The 24,269-nt window shown below is 37.5% G+C and overlaps 1 protein-coding gene across 1 annotated transcript in view; it reads right to left on the minus strand.

Annotated features, from left to right (window-relative positions):
* The window catches only part of LOC136253436 (mucolipin-3-like), a 169,558-nt gene that overhangs the window by 48,826 nt on the left and 96,463 nt on the right, over window positions 1–24,269 (minus strand). Inside the window, exons 7-9 of the mRNA XM_066046109.1 lie at window positions 24,112–24,222; window positions 22,955–23,077; window positions 6,040–6,252 (exon numbers count right to left, since the gene is read on the minus strand). Coding sequence (XP_065902181.1) covers window positions 6,040–6,252; window positions 22,955–23,077; window positions 24,112–24,222 — 447 coding nt within the window. The remainder of the gene's footprint in view (window positions 1–6,039; window positions 6,253–22,954; window positions 23,078–24,111; window positions 24,223–24,269) is intronic.

The raw sequence follows: 24,269 nt of genomic DNA on the forward strand, positions 1-24,269 counted from the left end.
GGTTATTCCAAATGGAAGGCGATTAAAGGCATATCTCCCAAATGGAGTAATAAATGTTGTCAGTTTTGAGGATTCAGGTGCTAATTCAATTTGCCAGAAACCAGAATTAGCGTCAAGTTTTGAAAAATACTTTGCATCTCCAACTTGAGCTAATGTCTGTTCTACAGATGGCAAGATGTGACGCTCACGGCAAACACTTGTGATAAGTTTTGTCAGGTCAACACAGATTCGAACTTTGCCATTGGGTTTTGGAACAACAACAATCGGAGAACACCATTCTGTGGGCTCTTCAATCTTTGAAATCACCCCAATTGCTTCCATTCTTTGGAGTTCTTCTTTAACTTTAGGTAGCAGTGGTATTGCTATTCGACGAGGGGCATTTAGAGCAAATGGCTTAGCATCATTTCTGAGTTTGATCTGGTAACTGTCTTGAAGCTTGCCTAGTCCTGTAAATAATTGTGGGAACTGAATGAAAATATCACTGGCTTGTACTGGCTCAACAAATGACAGAATCTGTAGGGATTCAATGGCAGGACGTCCTAACAAAGCTTTGTGTAAGTCTTCTATCACATAGACTGTTTGCTGGATTGATCTGTGGTTTCTTTCAAGGTAGCCCTCAAACTTCCCTTTGACTTTCAGTACATGTTGGCCTGGACCACTGAGTGTTCTGTCTGCTGGTGACAATGGACCATCTCTGCTTCTAGAGTATTCTGTGTTGGGAATAACTGTCACATCTGCTCCTGTGTCAATTTTAAACTGAACTGCTTGACCATTCAATGTCAGCTCTATCACCCATGGGTTGCTTTTATTTTCATGAATCATTCCTAGAAAGGAATTATCATCTGATTCTTTAGCTGATTCTGATGTCACTAGAGAATCTACACCATCTTGAATTTCTGTTGTTTCAGCTAGTTGGTCAATGGCACTTTTACTTCTACAAAATGCTTTGAAGTGGCCTTTCTTTTTACAGTTGTGGCAAATGGCTTCACTTGCTGGGCAGTAAGCTCTACCATGTGATGGAGTTTGGCCACACCTGGAGCAATTGTTAGGCCTTCCTGGTGGATTTTGTGGTCTTGAAGAATCCTTACTGTGGTGGGAGTATGGTTGCTTCTTCACCAGTTCAATTTGTGCTTCTCTTAGCAAGTCATTTCTCACTGTTCTCTGTTGCAGTTTTACGGATTCGCTCTGTCGAGCCATCGCTGTGGCTTTTTCTAAGGTAAGCTTACTATCAATCTGCAGTTTTTCTGACAGCAGGCTGTCTCTGATACCAACAACTATTCTGTCTCTGACCATTTGATCATGTAACTGTCCATAATCACAATGTTCTGCCAAGGAATAGAGATCAATTATGAAGTCATCAACGGGCTCGCCTTCTTGCTGCATTCTTCTGTTAAATTTGGCATGCTCAAAGATAACATTGCGGCGCTTAACAAAGTGAGAGTCAAACTTGTCTTTTACTGTATCGTAGACTTTTGCCTGCTCTTCAGTTAGGTTAAATGACTGGAAAATATCATCAGCCTTTGCATCCATAGAGTACACAAGAGTATTTACTTGGTTTACCTCTGACTTTGAGGATAGGCCAGAAGCTACTCGGAATCTCTCAAATCTGCGAATCCACTGGGGCCATTCTTCAGGTCTCTTGAAGTTGAATGGTTCAATTGGCTTAATCTGGTAGGTTGCCATAACTGGTAACAAGGTTCTCAATTTCTGACACCATGTAATATTATTTGCTCTATCACTATAACTAGATTCTCATAGATTAACTAGAGAGCACAAACTACACAACAACTCATAAAGCCTACTACAACAACTCTAAGGATGCATCATACATTATGTGGTTACATCACACCAATTACATAATTACCATAGAAACCTAATGTGTCTACTACAGGTAGTTGCATTTCTAAACAATAAAATCGCACTTGCTATAATTTTACTAGCTACAGGGCAGGTATATTACTAGTTGCATGCATGGTATATGCGCTTGAGGTGCTGTTAAATCCCCTACTATAGGGGTGGGGGTATAGTGGGGATTTGACAGCCGATTTTGCCCCAGTAGTGGGGAATTTGACACCACGATTTGTCAAATTCCCTGTATTCCCCCACCCCCCCCAGGGTGGGGGGGGTGGGGCATGAAATTGACAAGTGCATTAGTTTTACGCTTGACTACCTTCCGCAGTAAAATTATTAACACTCACTTTGTATGATTCCTCCGCTATTATCACGTGGCTATACAACGCTTTAAAGTTAACAACCTTCTCACTAACACCTGCTTGAGTTTCGTGCCAATATTGCACCATCCATTATCACGCATCGAAAAATAATAACGTATTATTAAGCGCCTAACCCGTAACCTTAACAGTAAACAAGATCACCTCACTCCTTATTGGCATAGCTAGCTGCATACCCCTTGGCTGACTAGAGATATACTCCAATACAATAGTCCCTCTAATACAATATTCATGTATGATAGAACAGTAGGCATAGCTATTTTTATAAGAAAAAGAAGCAAGCACAGTATAAAATATATAATACATTATTATTCTAAAGGTGGCAGGTGCCCCTCAGCAACAGCAAAGTTGACAGCTGGAAGCACACAGGATGCTTGGATCTAGAATGCGATTCCCTGATACACATTATTGAAGAGCACAGTAAGGAGAACCCCAAAACTATAGCAAAGCCTGCCCATAATCACAAAATATGGGGAATTCCACTGCTCACTGAGCAAATGCGCAAGATGTTTATAGTGATGGTATCTACCTTACCCATGTGGAAAATACAATACAAGTTACATTATGCCACAACAAAAAACTTAACAAACTAGTATTTTTAAAAATTGTTAACTTAAAAGAAGTAGGGATCTATGCAATAAAAGTAGTGAAACAAGAGATGAATGATGGCTTTACAGCATAGATCAGTGGGAATTTCCTATTTTGGCATTAAAAAAATAATAAAAGTGCCAAAGTATGGAATTCCCACTGAACTATGCTGTAACACCATCATCCATCTCTTGTTTCACAACTTTTATTGCATAGATCCTACTTCCATTTTTTGAATTAGCATTTTTTTTAAATACTAATGGAGTTAGGACTTGACTATGCATTTACCATGAACTGGTAAATCCATCATGGAATAGTTTTCAGCTTAAATCTACCAATGCTTGTGAGAAAGTGTTCAAGCTTAGAAATGAAAACATAAAGGTTACGTTTTACAACAACATAATAAACACACATACCTCCATCAAGTTTGCTTAATGATAAAGAAATGGAACAAGGATATTCTTATTTTCTATGAACAGGCAAACACAATGGCATATCGCTTATCAACTTGTGGCTTGCTTCACTCTTTACTGTTTGTGGAAGCAGTTAGCTACAATTACAACATGCATAATTTTTTTTCTAGAATGCATTATTTACCCAACATATTTATTACAAAAATATGCAAACTAGTCAAGCTTTTGTATAACAGGCTAATGGAGAAAACATTTTGGGTAGTGAATATTGAATTGATATTTAGCTAGCTACTGTATCAGACAGAAATTCATTGTTAAGCGCCTCAAATGAACATACAAACATCACACATGCACCAATCCAAACTGGTACTATACACAGTACAATTTTCACCCAGTATAATACTGTGCAATAAGTGATCTCACCATATACATGTCTTAATACACAAAACACTTATGTCAGTTTTTTTGTGCTAGACCAGCTGTTAACTAGCTCTTTAACAACTGTCTTCTAGTCCTGCTCCATGAAAACAGGAATATTTTACAAAGCTATTCTTGAGCCTTTCCACTACCCTTGTACCTAGCATGACCTGTCTGATGCATTAAACCTGAGTAGCTACTAACAGCCCCTATCAGTGGCCACCCTTCTTGACTAGCACTGTTCTAACTTGTCTACTTTGTAATTTTTGATGTGATCATCCATGGCTCCACCATTCTAAATGGATTTCCAGTGGAGGAGCCTCATGTTGAGTCCCACAATCAAATTCACAGAGCAATAAAGTGTACGAATCAAGTGATTATTAAAGTAGACTAGATCAGTAATCATCCATTCTATATACTGCTGTTTGGAATTATCTGGCCCTTATTCTCATAGCCCGTGTAAGTCAATTCGGTGGGTTTCATGTGACTGTTGGTTCAATAGCCCCAGTGTTATTGAACTGACTTTTGGTTCAGTAACCACTGCCTTTGCTATAACTCCATCCCAGTTAGTGCAATTTCTTTCAAACCACAAAAGGTTTGCACTATGATAGTTACTCAATGTACAGACCGATTTTTAAGTCATTCGTTTACCCTGTGGCCTTAATAGCATTTTTTTGAAAATTGCATACAACTCCCTTGTTCTTTATCTTATGTGTATGAAAGGTGGACTGTACACATACTGCATTACGTTCTTACTGCCCTCCAAAGTTGATGAAAATCAACTAAAGCAAGTGTGAGTTATAGCAATTGTTCTAAGTGTTGTGAAAGAAGATTAAGACGAAGAATACAAAGCAACTAAGACAAACTTCGAAGACGCATATCTCAGTGATGGGCTGATGGCTTGGTGGATTCAGCTCAAATGTGATATGGGATGTGCCTTACCCAAAGGGAATTATCACATCAAAATGGATAATTTCTGGTCAGGCACTACCAAGCTACAGATGCATGAAAATGGCATTTTCTTGGTTCCTGTAAATACACACTTATTAAATTTTGTTGCACGGGCGTACTTGGCTGCACAACACACTAGTGCTGTACACCTACAAAATTTTTATCACCAATTGTGACCAGATTTTACAGAACCGAACCAAATCGCACATCAGGCAAAATCAAACTAACACCATAGCTACACTATTGTACTACAAGTTTTGACCCTCAGCACTGCTCAAACTACACGAGGCTGGTTTTAATAGACGTCTTTTCTGGGTGGTGTGGAGTGCCCAAATGGCGGTTTCAGGCCTTGTGAAGGACCTGGCTTGGCAAGAATCAGTGGTTTACTGGTGGACAGCCTTATAATATTGGCCAGACGTATTCTCTCTAGATTTTGCTACATATCAGCCACTAAGGAGCCAGCACAGCCCTGTAATCTCGTGTCTGGACTCCAATCGTGGTCTGCCTCCATTTTGAGGCCTATCTTTTGCCCTCCCCGCCACCCCCCAGCCTCCACCCCCCAGCCTCCACCCCTTTGTGAGCACTCGTGATACTACTTCGCTCATCCAACTGCTCAGATTTTCTATCTTATTTGGCGGGAAACTATACAAACAGCTACAAGTACTGGAAGTGGCTTGAAAGGTAACAGATTGATGCATCTTTTGTGTAAATTTCATACGTGTGCTTGCTATCCTTGGAGAGTTATGCTGGCTTCAATTCTTTAAAACCGTTTATCTCGAAACTTCTAATGTGCGATTTGGATCGTTTTTCCAAAATCCAGTCACAATTAATTGCCTACCAATAATTGGCAATAACCAGTTAATTGGTTTGATTGTATATTGGCAGACGTACATGTAATATGACTCAATAAGCCTGCTGGAAAGTTTAGGGTGGTACCAAAGTGACCATCAACATCCTGTCTTGCAATAACAGTTATTACAATCACATATTTACACATTATTTGAGGTTATGTTATGATGTTAGTACTTGTCAGCAGGGGTAATGTATGATTTACCAAGTGGGTGGGCAATAACCGGTTTAAACGTTTCTTCACAAGTAAGACTTTAAGTACACAAATATGCAGATGCATGTATGACCAGATTTTTGAAAACCAGTCCTTATGTCACGCTTGATATACATAGAAATCCATATTTATATGCCACCACTAAAACACTTAGCTACGCACATTGCAAGATATTTTACAGAATTTTTTAATTCAAGGTACTGACTAGTAATTCTAATCACTGTAAAGCTGATTGGAAGTTTGGAATGCCTTTTTTAATCATAAATATTTTAGTGGCAAAATGTGACATTAAGGCTGATTTTCCAAAATCTCGTCACATTAATTTTTAAAACTGTCATACTGGATTGCAGTACATTAATATATACTCTGTACTTACTGAAAGTTCATCATAAGCAGCAGTGAATAAGCCAATAAACAAGCTCAATGCAGCATAGATGAAAATGAATACAAACACTGCGAAATAAACTTTGGAAAATATTTCAGTTAATGACGAGAGAAATGTTGAATCACTGTCTTCAAAAGTTTCATACAAGTCATCTCCATTAAGCATACAAAACAGGGTTTCTACTGACTGTGAAAAGGATTGAAACTGTAAAAGAAAATAATATGTAGGTATTAATTCTACCATGTTTTCTACTTCTTGTGCAATACATACAACAACAGAGTTCCTAGTTTTCCTACTGACATTAACATTACAAAAGAACTACAAGTATTAAAAAGATTAAAAATAAAGAATAGGGACTGTCTAAAAACCCATGGAACAAGAAGGGATCACTGGTGTAATCAACATGGTTTATGGTTACATCAAGTAAAATGATAAGTCCCTTTTTGATTCTACCCTTACTAGCAAATGTGTCAAAAATAGGGTTTTGTGGGTTTACTTCATGAGCTATATTGATTCCCTTCTTGTTTAATATTTTTTTCAGCAATCCCTAATCCTTATTTTAAAATGTCACATTATATGTACTGATTTAAAATACATTATTGGATTGACATGATAAACACTGCATGTAGCTATAGACTTCAATACTCAGAAGATGGGAGCACATACAAGATGCTACACAGACAATGACACAAGACTACCTGATCAGCACACTAATTTCTATCATAAAATATAGTGATTGCACAAATGCATCAGTGGTACTATATACATATTAATACAAATAACTACTTTGTGCAATTAAAGTTGTGTTTACAGTTCTTGTAAATGTGTCTTGGCATGTACAATGGCATGTAAGAGCTTACATGATGACCTTGAAGACTATACATGTATGACAGAAGACAAAATCATATTTTATGCATGAATATACATGTTTACACTGGTGACCGGATCTGCGAAAACCCAACACAATAGCGCAAGCCTAAATTTCCAGTATACCAGGAATTTCAGTTCCATTTGAAAATTATACTATAGATATACAGACAAGTATCCAGGATTGGAATCATCCGGTCTTTCGTGCCAGATCATTGTTACTGGAAGTAGCAATATCTTTGAATTTATCACACAGAAGACTAGTTCTACTCCTGTGAGTACGTCCAAAAATAATTAGTTGCCGTGTGCTATAGGTCTGGTTTAGGGACCAGTCTATTTTGCTTTTTTTTCTACCTATTTTTCTTTCCAGCAATTCTTTTATTTTTCACCTATTATGCTCCATATTTTGCTCAAGAATTATAATTTTGCTCAAGAATTATAATTTTGCTCAGCACTGATCTTTGTTAATTGAATATTTCCTAGTGCAAAGCTACAGTTTCGCCTTAAAGTGACTGTTCCATTAGAGTATCTCGATCAGAAATTACTTTTAACATGTAAAGCAAGAAGCCAGCTAATATTGCTTAACATGTGCGACTGTTTTATTAGGGTATCTCGATTGTCACTTGTTGTTCTTGTAACAATTAGCTATGCATTGTTGATATTTTAGCGTGTCTGACTGTTCTATTAGAGTATCTCGATCTTTTGTGCAATTTTTATGTCGACTTCACAAAAATTGCACGTATTATGCCAGCATTTTGCTCTTTGCTTTTACCCAACCATTATGCCAAAAATTTTGCTGGCGAAATCGACGGGTCCCTAGTCTGGTTCCTTCGATAATGGTGGCTACTGATCGGCCAGCTGCATTGAGAGACACACCTACAAACCAGGCCCCTACCGCTAATTAACCACCCCCTTCTCAAGGAAGGCTAACCAACAACTAAACAAACACTCTCATATATTGAAATTTTACAGAAACGTATTGTGAATGGCGTATTTCACTATCCCGCCTTTTTCAAAGGGGGTAACAATGATCCAACGAATGCGTCTGTATTGAAGTTAATGGGCTCATGTGAGATGATTCCAATCCCGGGTACTTGTCTGTATATCTATAGTTATACTCTTTGCATGATGACGTCAACAAGTTTAAAACAATGTGTTGTTGTTATTGTATTTTTGTATCACTCCAACAAGGAGGAACGGCACTGTGCCGATTGTTGTGAGTATAAAATAATAAATCAAATCAAAGCAATCAAATCATTACATCATCATGCAAAATGCCTGTTTTCAAAAGGAACTGAAATCCGGTATAGTATTAAAAAAAAGTACAGCATTGAAAACAATGGGTGAAATATTTGCGTATTATTGAAAAAATTCTGTAAATTTTTTGAATGAAGGAAGGGACAAACAATAAAATCCTGGATGTCATCTTATTCGCCTACTCAAGACGAGTTGAAATAAATTGGTTTCGTTGCAGTAGACCCAAGGATGCGAAAGTTATGGGCGTTTTTTTACATCACATCGAAGCGATCGTACGCGATCGATTTTCTTCATGAATTTCGCCTTTGTATGCAGTGAAGAAAGTTTATAGAAGGACAAACGTACCCAGCTAATGTTTCCCCTATCCATGATGAACACGATGGTGAAACTTTCAGCCCAGTACGTCAATTCATTAATAAGTTACAACTGTTTTGAAGCACTTGTAATTGCTGAACAAATCGATTTTTCTGTTGTTGCTACTTTGTAGGGCTGTAACTCCAAACGTTATTGGCATACAAGGCTGAAACTTTGCTCTGTTTACTAGAAGGTATACTTGGCTTATAAATATTTAATAAACAGGAATTAGAAAAACGCTGTACCTAGAGTCACAGCACCATGACTGGACATTTTGCTGCTAAAGTCACGGTGCAGTCACCTAGAATTCACACACTAGTTGTATGAAGGTAAGTTTTGTTGAGTTTGAGGCGAGCTAGGGTTGGCATGAGTCTAGTATTCCCCGAGTATTCGACTTTAGAGGTATCACTCTTTTCACCCTATTTCATAACCCTACAGAACTTAGACAAAAACGGTGAACCAAAAAGGTGAAAAAAAAAGTGCAGTATTGAAGGGGGATCGAACCCAGGATCCCAGTGTGATGGTCCAGTGTGCTACCGATTATGCTACCACTGCTAGCTCCCTTGATTCCCTTCTTTTGTATCTTATAAATGTGACTAACGAAAGAAGCTGTATATAGTAAGAAGAACCTAACCCTAAAGGAACCAAAGCTGAACTCTAACCCTAACCCTAATGCTAACACTACTAGACGCTTCCCCTAAAGTCTACTACTCGTGGCAACTACTGGACACTTCCCCTAAAGTCTACTACTCGCGGCAACTACTGGACGCATCCCCTAAAGTCGACTACTCGCGGCAACTACTAGATGCGTGCCCTAAAGTCGAAGAGAGAGAGCAACAACTACAGTAGGAAGTCTGGATGCTTTTGAGCTTAATATTACGTAAGGGTTATGAAAGGTGGTGAAAAGAGTAAAACCCTTGACTTTAGGGCACGTGCCTAGTAGTATTCCCCGAGCATTCAACTTTAGGGAACACGCCTAGTAGTATTCCCTGAGCATTCGACTTTAGGGGATGTGTCTTGTACTTTAGAGTTAGGTTAGGGTAAGGGTTCAGGTTTAGTTTCTTTACCGGTGTTATTTATATAGGCTTCTTCATGAATGATATACATAAGGTACAAACTAAGGGAGTAGGGTAGCTGGCACCACAGTGATACAGTGGTAGAGCGCTGGGCTGGAGTATGGGACATCCCCGCCGGGTTCGATCCTCGCTTTAGCCAAACTTTTTTTCCTGTTTTCTTACTCTAAGTTTTTTTTATTCACGTGATTGCTGTGACTCTAGGCACAGCCTTAGAAAAATGTGCTATTTTGTCGGGTTTTCACAGATCCAGTCACAACACAGTATAACATTATCTCCAATTGGACGTGAACCATTCTTCACAGACTCTACACAGAATGGATCAGTTAGTGTGAGCACATGGTATATTATTGGAAAGGTAGTGAGTTTCTGATGTTGTTTAGTGCCAAAAAGCATGGATAACTACATAGCTAGTTTGAATCCATTACAACCTCAGGCCAGATTACAAGCAGTGGGTCTCTTTATGTAGCAATGGTGAATGAGATACAACTATGAACAGGAGTTCCACTCATCTGACAATCTGTTATTAACATGTGTGGAACATATGGAAAATTCGTACTGTTGCAGTTGATGGCTAAATTAGTGTTATGGCCACAAGCATGATACATAGCCAGTAAACTCTATAAAAGCCTTCAAGATTTGGTGGCTGCATGCTCAGAGAAAATGAGGGGTCTGCGACACTTTGAATCTAACCTTCTATGAGCTGGTTTAAATCTTGATGAATCCCAGTGAAATCACAACAAATCTTACATCTCTGCTAAATCTGAGAGAAAAGGTAATTAGCTAGGAGTTAATGGGCTCCCTTTAACATCCTTGATAGTAAATAATGAATTTTAACAATATAATAAATAATAACCGCCCACCCACCTGGTATTTTTTGTCTGACTAGGACGAGAAACGAGCAATTTACAATTGTTGGCTTAAGCTTCATTCATTAATTCAAGGTGACTTCACTACTTTGTTGTGGCTAGGCATTACTCAGTGGATAACTAATGAGATTAATAACCTTGTTACTTGTAGAAATAAAATCACTCAATATTAGACTCGTTACAGTAACTCCGTTGCTTTGGTACCATGTTACATTTGTAAGTGAAGTAACTTGAGTTATATTACTGGTTTATATAACGTATTTCATTACATTACTTGGTTACCACAAAAGTAATAATATTATTACTATGTAACGTGTTACCCCTAACACTGAAAGGCAATATGGCATTCCATTGACCCAGTATGAACATAAAATGACCCACACAACTCGTGGCTTCTGCTCCAATTTTCTCAGCACTAGTTCAGCTTTGTGACTAATACACATCAAACATAAGCAGTCTACTGGTGGATCATTAGATGTGTGGGTTGGGCCTAGTCTTGAGCCAATAATGGTGTGAAATTAGCTTGATATGCTTTTGAGCAGTGCTTAAAAATCCAGCCTATTATGCTCAAAATGATGCTTTCAAATCAAGGTTATGCTTGAGGGTTCACTGTTGTATTAGAGTATATCAGCCTTCCTTCACTGCACTATTAGAGTAAGTGACTGCTCTATTAGAGTATCTCCATCTTATTTCTGTAAAGTGTCAATAAAATAATAGCATTGCACATTTTCTTGATATGATTTACAGTATTAAGCTTAGCTATATTTTGGGTGCATGCATTGAAATTTTAATTAAAATTTTCAAAAATCGTCATGCTGGCATAATGCTTGATGCTTTGCTAGCTTATTATGCTCAAAATTATGCTAGCATAATTGGCGTAAGCCTATTTGGGCCAGATTGGTTCAGAGTCAAATACTTATCAAAAACCCTACATGTCATGAGAACTGCAATTCTGATGAGCACAAGTAAAGCAGTCAGTGATCATGCACTTATCATCGTGCAGTTGGAGTATAGCATACAGTGGATGATTGGCTCACTATAGCAGCCTGCATAATTATAGTATGAGTAGGGCTATTATACACTTATCCGTATACTAAGAAATTCTATAGTGCTGTGGTCAGCTATGTTGTATTAGCACGTATGCAATGGCCTCCCACAGACAATTAGGCCTCAGGGAATTATGCTCCAGATTTTCATCATTATTCTATTCTGAATGTCTCCAAAAACATCATCATTATGCTCTTATTATTCCCAAATGTGCTCATTATTCTCAAAATTATTCCCAATTTTTATAAAAAATGTTCAACTTTTGCAATTTACAATGCTTAGCAAGATTTTGGTACAGTTATTGTGTAATTCTATTAGACAGGAAAATTAGCTTTTAGCTGCTAAGATGCTTAGTCACAGCTGCAATACAGTAAAGATTATTCTGCTGACTGTTCTATTAGAGTAGGTGAATGCTCTATTAGAGTATCTCAATCTCAACTTATGTGAAATTGCACATTTTGCCAATTATGCTCTTAAATCACTTCAAAATGCCAGAATATCTTTTACTCTGTCATTATGCTCAAAATTATGCGGGAATAATTCCCTGACCCTCACAGACAATTAATGGGGCACCCACAAATAAATAATTTCACAACCTATAAAACTCACAACAGCTTGTACAAGGTAAGACTGTAGATATACATATAAGTCTGGAGGTAATAAGCCAGCTTTTATTGCCAGTAGAAACAGACCCTCTGTAGCCAACTTTTCACTTCAGTACAGTTTACTGAGGCCAGTGCTAGTACAGCTATTCCTAGTTTTCTAGTAAAGCTCAATAGATTGTGTGTTTCTGTGACCTGCTTAATCATGGCGAAGATAACCACCTAGGAACAAACATTTGTGCACAATTTGAGTTATTTTAAACTTGTATATGAAATGGATACACCTGAGCCTATTATGCTTGCTTATTATGCTTTTGAGCACTGCTCCAAAATTCCCATGTTATATTCCAATTATGCTCAATTGTGTCCTATTCTGCTCCAAATATGCTCTTTTAAACTGTGTCTTGACTGTTGCATTAGAGTATCTACTACATCTGTGGACGTTTTATTAGGATATTTCTACATTTGCAGTGACTGTTCTGTTAGAGTACATCAATCTTTAACTATAGCCTTTCCTTTACAGGTAGCTGTAAATCTGATTTTTACTGTTTTGCACACTATCCCAACCTGAACCATGCAAAATTGCACAGCTTCTCTGATAACCAATGCACAGAAATGTGCCAATTATGCTGGCATTATGCTCAATGCTTTGGTTACCTATTATGCACAACATTATGTTGCCATAATGAGTGCAGACCAAACAATCAATTTGACTTATATACAGGAGTAAATCCAACTATTCATAGTGTGATCTTTTATGACTTTGCATGTAGAATGGTGTCTGAGTAACAAAAAATTCCTGCTCAGAAACCAAGTGGAAATTAAGTCATGGATGGACTCAGTTACAGCCTCTAGCACAGCTATAATAGTTTTTATTGCAAAAAAATGGATAACCTTTGCTGTACATGTATAAAACAAAATAAAATAATAAGAGTACTATGCAAATTCAGTTTTGTCTGAAATACACTTACTGTTTTCCATTCACTTAATACTTACAAATGGACCCACGTATACTCATCAATGGTGGATCCAGGATGGGGCATTTGGGGCAAATGCCCCCCACCCCTCCCTTCTCTCACCTTGAAAAGCCAGCCATACTTAAATAGAACTTTATGTCAGGCCAAGATCAGTTTAGCTATACAACTCATGAAAATATGCACATTTTACTAGCATTTATTACAATTACACCTGAAACCGAAGCAAAACAATGTCAAACTAGCTGTTAAATTGTTACCCAGCACCTTCATGCGTACTAAGCGCCTCTAAAATTAATTATCGTGTTGCTGCTGTTTAAGACGTTTTGAGCCTTTTAACAGCTTTTAAGACTTCGCAACCATCTTCAAAGGCCAAAATGGCAGTGAGATACTACTAAGAGGTAATTATTTGCTGCTTCAAAAATGCAGCAACTAGCAAGAGAATCTGGATCTCCCCAACCACCTACAATCAGCTGGAAATAAGTTTCTAGCTGGCGTTGGTCCACTGCATCAGCTGTTAATAACTCCATACATGTACTTTAATGATGCTTGCAGTATATAGCCTCCTTGCGGTGTCTGCTGAAACATTTGCTCCTCATACACTGCAAAAAATTCAAGTTTTAATTCAGCTGGCTCTTTCCTGTCACCAGTGTCTTCCTGCTTGCTTTATTTGTTGTATAGCTACATTCAGTATACTGATTTACGACTTGAAAAGCCAGCCCAGACTGTTTTCTAAAGTCAAAATAAGCAAAACACCTCACATACTATTAACTTTGGTAAAAACAGGTGCCATTCTTGATATATCCGTAGATGAACCATGGATGAACATCACTGAGACAGCTGATCACGCAATTAGTATTTCATTACTAATGACAACCAACAAGAACCCACAATTAATCCTTTAACTGTTTTTATCTTATCTTTAATCACCCGCTGGACTCAGCTGGAGGTGCCATTGATAACTTGTAAGGGCAGTTTCAGCAATGGTAAGTTGCAAGCTTCCATTTGAGAAAGCGTTCTGTTCCATGGTTTAGTCCATCATTCCGTTCCGTTCCGTAGAATAGACCCCACCCCCTGTAGAGAGTTCAGCTGGAAAAAGTCATCCTGTTGAGAGAGATCAGCTAGAAGGATCACCTTGTAGAGAGTTCAACTACAAACAAATCACCCTGCAGATAGTTCAGCTACTACCAAGTCACCCTATAGAGAGATCAGCTAGAAGAAGTTACCTTGTACATACAAAGAAACCATCATATAAAGAGTTCAGCTGCAAACAAATCACCCTGTAGAAGGATCAGCTACAGATTACCCTGTAGAGAGATCAGCTAGAAGAAATCACCTTATAGAGAGTTCAGCTACAAAGAAACCACCATGTAGAGAGTTCAGCTGCAAACAAATCATCTGTAGACAGTGTTGGGCAAGTTACTTTGTAAAAGTAACTAGTTACTTATTACATATTACTTGCAACAGAACTATTTAGTTACAGTTACATATTACCCATAAAATAAAGTAACTGTAATAATATTACATATTATATTACTTTGTGCCCACAGCCTTAAGCTGTCACGTGTGAAACTACCACCTTATCACATGACATGATTGCGTTGTTAGACAATGTGCAAATCTTGGTTATAAGTAAGAAGCTAGTGAATAAGCTTCATTCAGTAGGCCTCGTTACTTCGTTGTGGTTAGGCGTTACTCAGAGGATTACTGACGAGATTAGTAACTTCGTTACTTTTAGTAATAATATTACGTCATATAAGACTCGTTACAGTAATTATATTACTTAGGTAACGCGTTACGTTTGTAAGTAAAGTATCTTGCATTATATTACCTGTTTTCATAGCGTATTTCGTTATATTACTTTGTTACCACAAAAGTAATAATATTACATAACGCGTTACATAAGTAACGCGTTACTCCCAACACTGTCTGTAGAGAGTTCAGCCAGAAACAAGTTCACCCTGTAGAGAGATCAGCTAGAATCAAGTCACCCTGTACAGAGAGCAGCTACAAAGAAACCATCCTGTAGAGAGTTCAATTAAACAGATAACCCTATAGAGAGATCAGCTAGAGACAAGTCATCCAGAGATCAGCTAGAAACAAGTCACCCTGTAGAGAGATCAGCTACAAAGAAACCATCCTGTAGAGAGTTCAATTACAAACAGATAACCCTATAGAGAGTTCAGCTAGAAACAAGTTACCGTGTAGAGAGATCAGCTAGAAACAAGTCACCCTGTAGAAAGATCAGCTACAAAGAAACCATCCTGTAGAAAATTCAATTGCAAACAGAAAACCCTATAGAGAGTTCAGCTAGAAACAAGTCACTGTGTAGAGAGATCAGCTAGAAACAAGTCACCCCGTAGAGAGAGCAGCTACAAAGAAACCATCCTGTAGAGAGTTCAATTACAAACAGATAACCCTATAGAGAGTTCAGCTAGAAACAAGTCACTGTGTAGAGAGATCAGCTAGAAACAAGTCATCCAGAGATCAGCTAGAAACAAGCCACCCATAGAGAGATCAGCTAGAAACAAGTCACTCTGTAGAGAGATCAGCTACAAAGAAACCATCCTGTAGAGAGTTCAATTACAAACAGATAACCCTATAGAGAGTTCAGCTAGAAACAAGTCACCGTGTAGAGAGATCAGCTAGAAACAAGTCATCCAGAGATCAGCTAGAAACAAGTCACCCTGTAGAGAGATCAGCTACAAAGAAACCATCCTGTAGAGAGTTCAATTACAAACAGATAACCCTATAGAGAGTTCAGCTAGAAACAAGTCACCATCCTGTAGAGAGAAACAAGTCACCCTGTAAAGAGATCAGCTACAAAGAAACCATCCTGTAGAGAGTTCAATTACAAACAGATAACCCTATAGAGAGTTCAGCTAGAAACAAGTCACCGTGTAGAGAGATCAGCTAGAAACAAGTCATCCAGAGATCAGCTAGAAACAAGTCACCCCGTAGAGAGATCAGCTATAAAGAAACCATCCTGTAGAGAGTTCAATTACAAACAGATAACCCTATAGAGAGTTCAGCTAGAAACAAGTCACCATCCTGTAGAGAGAAACAAGTCACCCTGTAAAGAGATCAGCTACAAAGAAATCATCCTGTAGAGAGTTGAATTACAAACAGATAACCCTATAGAGAGATCAGCTAGAAACAAGTCATCCAGAGATCAGCTAGAAACAAGTCATCCTGTAGAGAGAAACAAGTCACCCTGTAGAGAGATCAGCTACAAAGAAACCATCCTGTAGAGAGTTCAATTTCAAACAGATAACCCTATAGAGAGTTCAGCTAGAAAGAAGTCACCATGTAGAGAGATCAGCTAGAAACAAGTCATCCAGAGATCAGCTAGAAACAAGTCACCCTGTAGAGAGATCAGCTAGAAACAAGTCACTCTGTAGAGAGATCAGCTACAAAGAAACCATCCTGTCGATAGTTCAATTGCAAACAGAAAACCCTCTAGAGTGTTCAGCTAGAAACAAGTCACTGTGTAGAGAGATCAGCTAGAAACAAGTCATCCAGAGATCAGCTAGAAATAAGTCATCCTGTAGAGAGATCAGCTAGAAACAAGTCACCCTAGAGAGATCAGCTAGAAACAAGTCACCCTGTAGAGAGATCAGCTACAAAGAAACCATCCTGTAGAGAGTTCAATCACAAACAGAAATCCCTATAGAGAGTTCAGCTAGAAACAAGTCACCGTGTAGAGAGATCAGCTAGAAACAAGTCATCCAGTGATCAGCTAGAAACAAGTCACCCTGTAGAGAGATCAGCTGGAAACAAGTCACCCTGTAGAGAGATCAGCTACAAAGAAACCATCCTGTAGAGAGTTCAACTACAAACAGATAACCCTATAGAGAGTTCAACTAGAAACAAGTCACCGTGTAGAGAGATCAGCTAGAAACAAGTCATCCAGGAATCAGCTAGAAACAAAAGTCACCCTGTAGAGAGATCAGCTAGATACAAGTCACCCTGTAGAGAGATCAGCTACAAAGAAACCATCCTGTAGAGAGTTCAGCTACAATCAAGTTACACTATAGAGAGATCAGCTAGAAACAAATCATCTTGTAGAGAGTTTAGTTGAAAACAAATCACCCTGTAGAGAATTCAGCCACCCTGTAGAGAATTCAGCTTGAACAAGTAACCTTGTAGAGAGTTCAGCTACAAAGAAATCACCATGTAGAGAGTTCAGCTGTGAACAAATCACCCTGTAGAGAGTTCAGCTAGAAACAAATCATCCTGTAGAGAGTTCAGCTAGAAACAAATCACCCTAAAAGAGTTCAGCTACAAACAACAAGAGTTTCAGCTACAGTTCAGTTATGTAAGCAGTCACTTTATTAACCACAGTATGTGATAATCATCATTCAATGTTAAATATACAAATATTTCATCACACTAAATCTATACACACACAATTACTTCCTTTCTTCCACAATTCCTTACAAGTTAAAAAGAAGTATCGAAGCCATATGGCCAGTTTTGTGGTTTGTAAAAAGAAGTGATATCTAAACCAATACAGCCAAGCTGTAAAAAACGAGCGCAGCCCCCAAGGTGAAAAAATATGCGAAATCCATGGTGGTGGCCAAGAAATGGCTGTGATGGTAGGTTAATGGTAAAAATTTCAATTACAACAATTCGGGTGAATTTGGTGCCTAATCCTAGTGGAGGAGGCAACACAAATTCACCTGAATTGTCGTAATTAAAATTTTTACCATTAACCTACCATCACAGCCATTTCTTGGCCGCCACCTTGGATTTCACATATTTTTTCACCTTGGGGGCCGCACTCTTTTTTTACAGCTTGGCTGTTTTGGTTTAGATAGATGGTATCCCTTGTTTGATTGCGTTTATTTCCATCATCTCTACTCACTTGAATTTTCCTTACACTTACTTGTTAGCTGTTTTTTATTTATTTTATTTTATTTATTAATGCTTTATAGTACACACATACAAGCATGAGCTTAGGTACACACACAGATACAAGAATTGACAATACACATGGTGTACTAAAGATCTGTAGGCTTGTTCCTACAGCCAAAAGTAGTAATTATAAAATAATAATAAAAGAACACACGATAAATTGTCTAAAACAGTGTGTAGTTAATCAAGAAATGATCAGTAACACACCGACTACAGGGACAGTGGTAGTGCAGTGTATGGGGGTTGAGGGGATCAAAGTTATGAATGAAATGATTCCAGAAGTGGGACTTGACTCTGTTCCTGATAGTGTCAATAGACAGATTAACGTCAATTAATGGAAGCGCATTCCATAAGCGACAGATCCTTACAAAGTAAAAGTGTCGTTGCTTGTTAGTGGTGGAGGGATTGTGATGTAATTTGAAGCCTCCTGATCTGGCACTGGTAGAGAAGGAAATTAAATGGTGAATGTTGAAACTACTGGTTGGATTTTTGATAGATTTGATGATGTCTGAAAGTTCAAAGGTGTACATTAATGGGAGAAGCTCTAGTTTGAGAAGTCTAGTTTTATAGTCGGAAATGTAATCGTTCAAAATATACTTTGTGGCTCGTCTCTGAAGATGTTCTAGGTTACTGATGTCTTTCACTAAATATGGATGCCAGATAGGGGAGCAGTACATGAGCTGAGACCTGATTAGAGATACGTATAGCTTAACTTTAGTCAGTGGTGGTATAGATGAACTGAAGGTTCTTCGTACAAGACCCAATGTCTTATAAGCTTTATTTAAAATAATGTCATGATGAGTTTTCCATTCAAGATTATCACTTAATGTAACTCCGAGATCTTTATGTGATTGTTTAGTAATGATTATGTTACCACTAATAGTATATGATGTAGGAGACTTCCGGTTAAAAGATAAATGGCAGCTTTTAGATGAGTTAAAATGTAAATTAGAGGATGTACTCCAGCTAAAGAGGTTGTCAATGTCACGTTGTAACAGTTGTTCGCCAGGAGGTGTCTTAATGTGCCTGAAACATTTGGTGTCATCTGCAAAGAGTAAAGCCTCACTGTCAGTAATAGAATTAGGTAGATCATTCATAAACATGATAAAGAGAAGTGGACCGAGAATACTGCCCTGGGTACCCCAGATTCAACAGATAAAAGATCAGAATAACAGTTATTAATAGAAACAAACTGGGATCTGGTGCTAAGGTAGGCTTGAAGCCAAAGCCACAAGCTACCTGAAATGTTAAAGTTATGAAGTTTGGACAATAGATAAGAATGGGAAACCGAATCAAAAGCCTTACTGATATCTAAGTAGATGGCATCAAATTGGTCACGAGAAGAAAATGCATTGTGTAGAAATAGAAGTAGCCGTTGAGTAGTAGACCGATTGCGCATAAATCCAAACTGAGCAGGGTTGATGTAGGCCGAAATGTGATCAACCATTTTGTTGTAGATGATACGTTCTAGAACTTTAGATGTATTACTGAGTAGAGAAATTGGACGGTAATTTTTCACTGAGGTGGGATCACCTGATTTAAAAATTGGAACAATCTTATGGACTTTCCAGTCTCTAGGCAAGTATGAAAACTGAAGCATTAAATTAAATAAATAGCAGAGAGGTTGATAAAGGGCTGTGGCACACCTTTGTAAAACAATTGGTGGTATTCCATCAGGTCCCATGGCTTTGGTGGTATCTAAATTAAGAAGAACGTTAAGTACTTCACTATCAGATATATTGAGCTCAGATAACATAGTATGATGATCAATGTCATCAGGGGGTGCAGGATGGCTTGCTGCTTTGGTGAATACTGAATAAAAATATTTGTTGAAAAGGGAGGCTTTAGCTGAGTCAGAGTTGGCAGAGATGGAGTCATAATAAACAGAACATGGAATACAATTGGAATTTGTTAAACTTCGAATGTACTTATAGATTTTAGAGTTGCTGTAGGAAAAGTTAGAGATCAAAGTAGATTCATAGTCAGCCTTAGCATTACTTATTTCAGCTTGGAGTAGTGTTTCGTTATTTTCAAGTTTGAGTTTATTCTGTTCAGAGGGATGCTTATTGTATTTACGTCTAAGAGTTCGAACACGATTAATATTGTGTCTAATAGAAGAGTTGAACCATTTAGGCTGATTGTAGCGATTGACTCTAACAGTGGGTATAAACTGTTTTATCCCATCCTTGATAAGTTCACTAATGTAGCACCACACATGTTCAATATTGTCAGACTCAAGGCAAGGAGAGAAGTCAGAATTGCTTAAAAAGTAGCAGAGACTGTTGTAATCACCTTTGGTAAAGTCAAATGATGTTGTTGCTTGGTTATGTACATAATGATTGATAGTTTGCACATCAAAAGTTATTATGTAATGATCTGAGGGAATAGACAGAGGTGGTACAGCATGAACATTTACATTGAATATGTGATCGGGAATGTTTGTTAAAATAAGATCAAGCATGTTTCCAGCAATATGAGTTGGTTCACAGATTAGCTGAGAAAGATTCAAATTAAAAATAATATCATAGAACTTGGCTGAGGCAGGAGAAAGGCCACACAAGGAGTCCCAATTAACATCGCTAAAATTGAAATCACCAAGAAGTAGTAAGTTATCAGTAGCACTGTTGAGTGACTGTAGATAATTATAAAATTCTATTAAGTACTCTTCAGAGGAGGTTGGGGGAATATATACTAAGCAGTAGATAATTGAAGAGCTTGATCCAATACTAACTGAAAGCACTTCTAAACAAGGAGGAGAAGGTAAAACTTTGAATGATTTGGAATTATGGACAGCTAGCATGACTCCACCACCACGAGAGCCACGAACTTTGCGAATCAGTGAATAGTTCGAGGGTAGAATTTCATTATCATAAATTTTGCTAGACAGCCAGGTCTCAGTTATTCCTATAACATCAGGGGATCTTGAATAAACATAGTCCTGGAAAATTTTAAACTTATTTACTATACTACGTATGTTGATTAGACAGACATGATCTAGTCACTTGTCACTACTGACCTGGGTGGTGGTGGTTGACTGGGAGGGATCAGAGGTAACTAGATTTGGTGAACTGAGATTGATTAGTGGAGACTGGTCCATCTGTTGAGGATGGGAAGTTATGTTTTGTGGAGTTGGAATTGTCTGTGTAGAACGTTGGAATTGGGAGTTGATAACTTTCCCATACAGTTGGTTGTTGAGATAAATGCAGCTGCGTTGACTGTTAAGCTTGATTGATTTTCTTGAGTGACCATTCTGGATTAGAGACCACCTTTCTTTTAGTAAGTTTCTGTATATTAAATAGTTATGACTTATTCCTGAACTAGCACATACCACATCAAAGTGAACAATGGCACCAGACACATTATTAAAATTAACTGTGGGACTGAGCACATGTTCCTACTATGACGGAAAAGTGAATTGGCTATTCCACTTCAATTTCAGCCTCAGTACGCATGTTTCACACATTATACAGCATTATAAAATGGACAGTGCATTAGAAGCACCTTTACTATCAATTCAGTGACCACAGATTTCATTATCGAACATGTGCTCTAATTATTAACTACTGAAAAGCAGTCATTCTGCTTTTTTTTCAGATGTGTTATGCAGTGTTACAAGCAAAGAACAGTATGAGAACCACCTTTGCAATCAATCCATCTATCACTACAAAAATTGTCAAACGTTCTTGTAATATATACCCAGCTATGACATGTTGCCATTAATCAACACCTACTTGGTAGTGGAGAAAGAAACCGGACACAAAGATGCACACATTGTGGTTGGTTGGCAAAAATGTATGTCATTGAGCAGAAGCAATGTTGAACAACGTTAAACCAAAACCACAGCTTTAGTCATTGTTGAGCAATGCTTGAATGATGGCATCAATTAGTTACTTTGGCTGCTCCTTAGTAGAAATATTAGAAATATTTTGGAAGGATTTTTGGGTTTCCTTTAAATGCATTTTAAGGATTGCTTACCAATACTGCCAAACTTTAATGAAGGAAAAGTGAGGCTGATTATTAGATTGATGTTTTGGCTAGGTATAGGTCTATTAAGCTGGCATAATTTTGGGAATAATAGGGTGGTTGAAAGAATTGGAGAATATTCCAGAAATAATTGGATGAGTTCCAGGAATAATTGGTACAAAATTGTATGTTTCCTTGTAGCTTGATGCAAAATCTTTTGAATATACACCACTGAAACAATGCAAGCATAAACACGGTCAGATACTCTTACAGAGCAGTCACTTACTCTAATAGAGTAGTCATTCATTCTAATAGAGCACTCAACTTTGAGCCCATAATTCTAATATAACTGTAACTTGTATAAATTTGTAATTAATATGCTTATATCTGGCATGAATAATTTTGAATAATAGGTAGATAGGGAATAATTTGAAGAATAATAGGTGAATTAAAAATTTGCCAGAAAGAATAATTGGAAGATTTTGGAGCATAATAGACTTAAGCCTAATTTTGGCAAAGAAAACAAAAAATTCATCATCCCTACTATACAGTACTATCATATTGTACACACTACCATTTGCATGTATGTATGCATGCACGGTGTGTGTGTGTGTGTGTGTGTGTGTGTGTGTGTGTGTGTGTGTGTGTGTGTGTGTGTGTGTGTGTGTGTGTATGTATGTATGTGTGTGTGTGTGTGTGTGTCTCTCTGTGTGTGTTTGCATGTATGTATGTATGTATGTATGTATGTATGTATGTATGTATGTATGTATGTATGTATGTATGTATGTATGTATGTATGTATGTATGTATGTATGTATGTATGTATGTATGTATGTATGTATGTATGTATGTATGTATGTATGTATGTATGTATGTATGTATGTATGTATGTATGTATGTATGTATGTATGTATGTATGTATGCATGTATATGGATTATTTATCATAATATTCACGCGGTCTATTTACTGCAAATTAAAATACCTTTGGATGATATGGACTGAGCACCAACCATCCACACAGTGCGAATGCTATGAAAAGGATGACCATGCAAAGAGAAAATCGGAGTACACTTGGAATTGCCAGACGCACTGTAATGAATAGTACCTGCAATGAAAACGAGGATGTTATATTGGGTATTTCTGCATGTAAATTAAATTTATATCCACCCCAAAAAATTTATGCTGTAAAAAGGTGCATCCAAGAACTACAAGTACCTGTAACCCATTGTAAAAACTCAGTTGTAGAGAAAGACCTCAAGAAATAAAAAATAACTAGTAACTTAAAGAGCTGATATCTGGAATGACCAAGAATCAATCTTAATACAACTAACTATAATTACCACAGTTTTAATCCATGCAAGAACACCTTGGCTGTAAAACAGGTGCACCCATGAAAGTAAAAGTATCTGGCAACCAAAACAGCTGATATCTGAAGTGGCCAAGAATGAATGTTAATAATATACAACTAATTGCAATTAAAATTTAATATTGAACCTTTATCATTCAGCTGTGTTCTATAATACTCTTACCGCATCCTATATTGATTTCTTTTAACTCTAATTGGCTGCTAATTTGGCTGCCTTTTCTAATAGTCAGTGTATATAAAGCAAAAAGTAGCCAAATTAGAGTTACTATTAACTTTACCGGTTAGGCACTGGAGTTTTATACAACAACATCACTGTTATACAACCCAACTGGTTGTGATACGTAAACACAAGTTGTTGTGTTGTGTCACAACACATGTTAAAATACCTTAATAGAGCATTCAAGAGCTTCATAGAACTAGTTCCTAAAAGTTTCTATTAAAATTTGGGCTTTTGTAAGGATAGAACCATTCACTTTAAGTACAAGTGTATCCCTTACCACTGTACCAACTGCTTCCAAAAATGTAAGAATTTTTTTGCACAGCTTTATAAATGCTGTATAAGTTTTTAACTATATTGAAACTCCTGGAGCCATCCATGATGTATGTCAATTTACTTCTGACATGGACATGGAGTGGTTATGACGTCCATTTAGGACAGCATGTTATGGCTGGTATTATACACTTCTACTTAGAATGTATAATGTATTTCATACGTACATGTGTACATACTGTATATATAAGCATGTCTGACCTGTATGTAACTGCATACTTACATTTAAAGATTCAAAATATTTAAGAAATCCAAATAAACCACACCATAACAGCAAAATTCCAATTCCAAGTAAAATTCGTACAACCTCCACCAGCTCAATAACAATGTTTTCCTATAGAGTCAAGCATATGAATAGACATATGTGCAAGATATACCTTA

Source organism: Dysidea avara, chromosome 4 (assembly GCF_963678975.1).
Source record: "Dysidea avara chromosome 4, odDysAvar1.4, whole genome shotgun sequence".
NCBI classification, from domain to species: Eukaryota; Metazoa; Porifera; class Demospongiae; order Dictyoceratida; family Dysideidae; genus Dysidea; species Dysidea avara.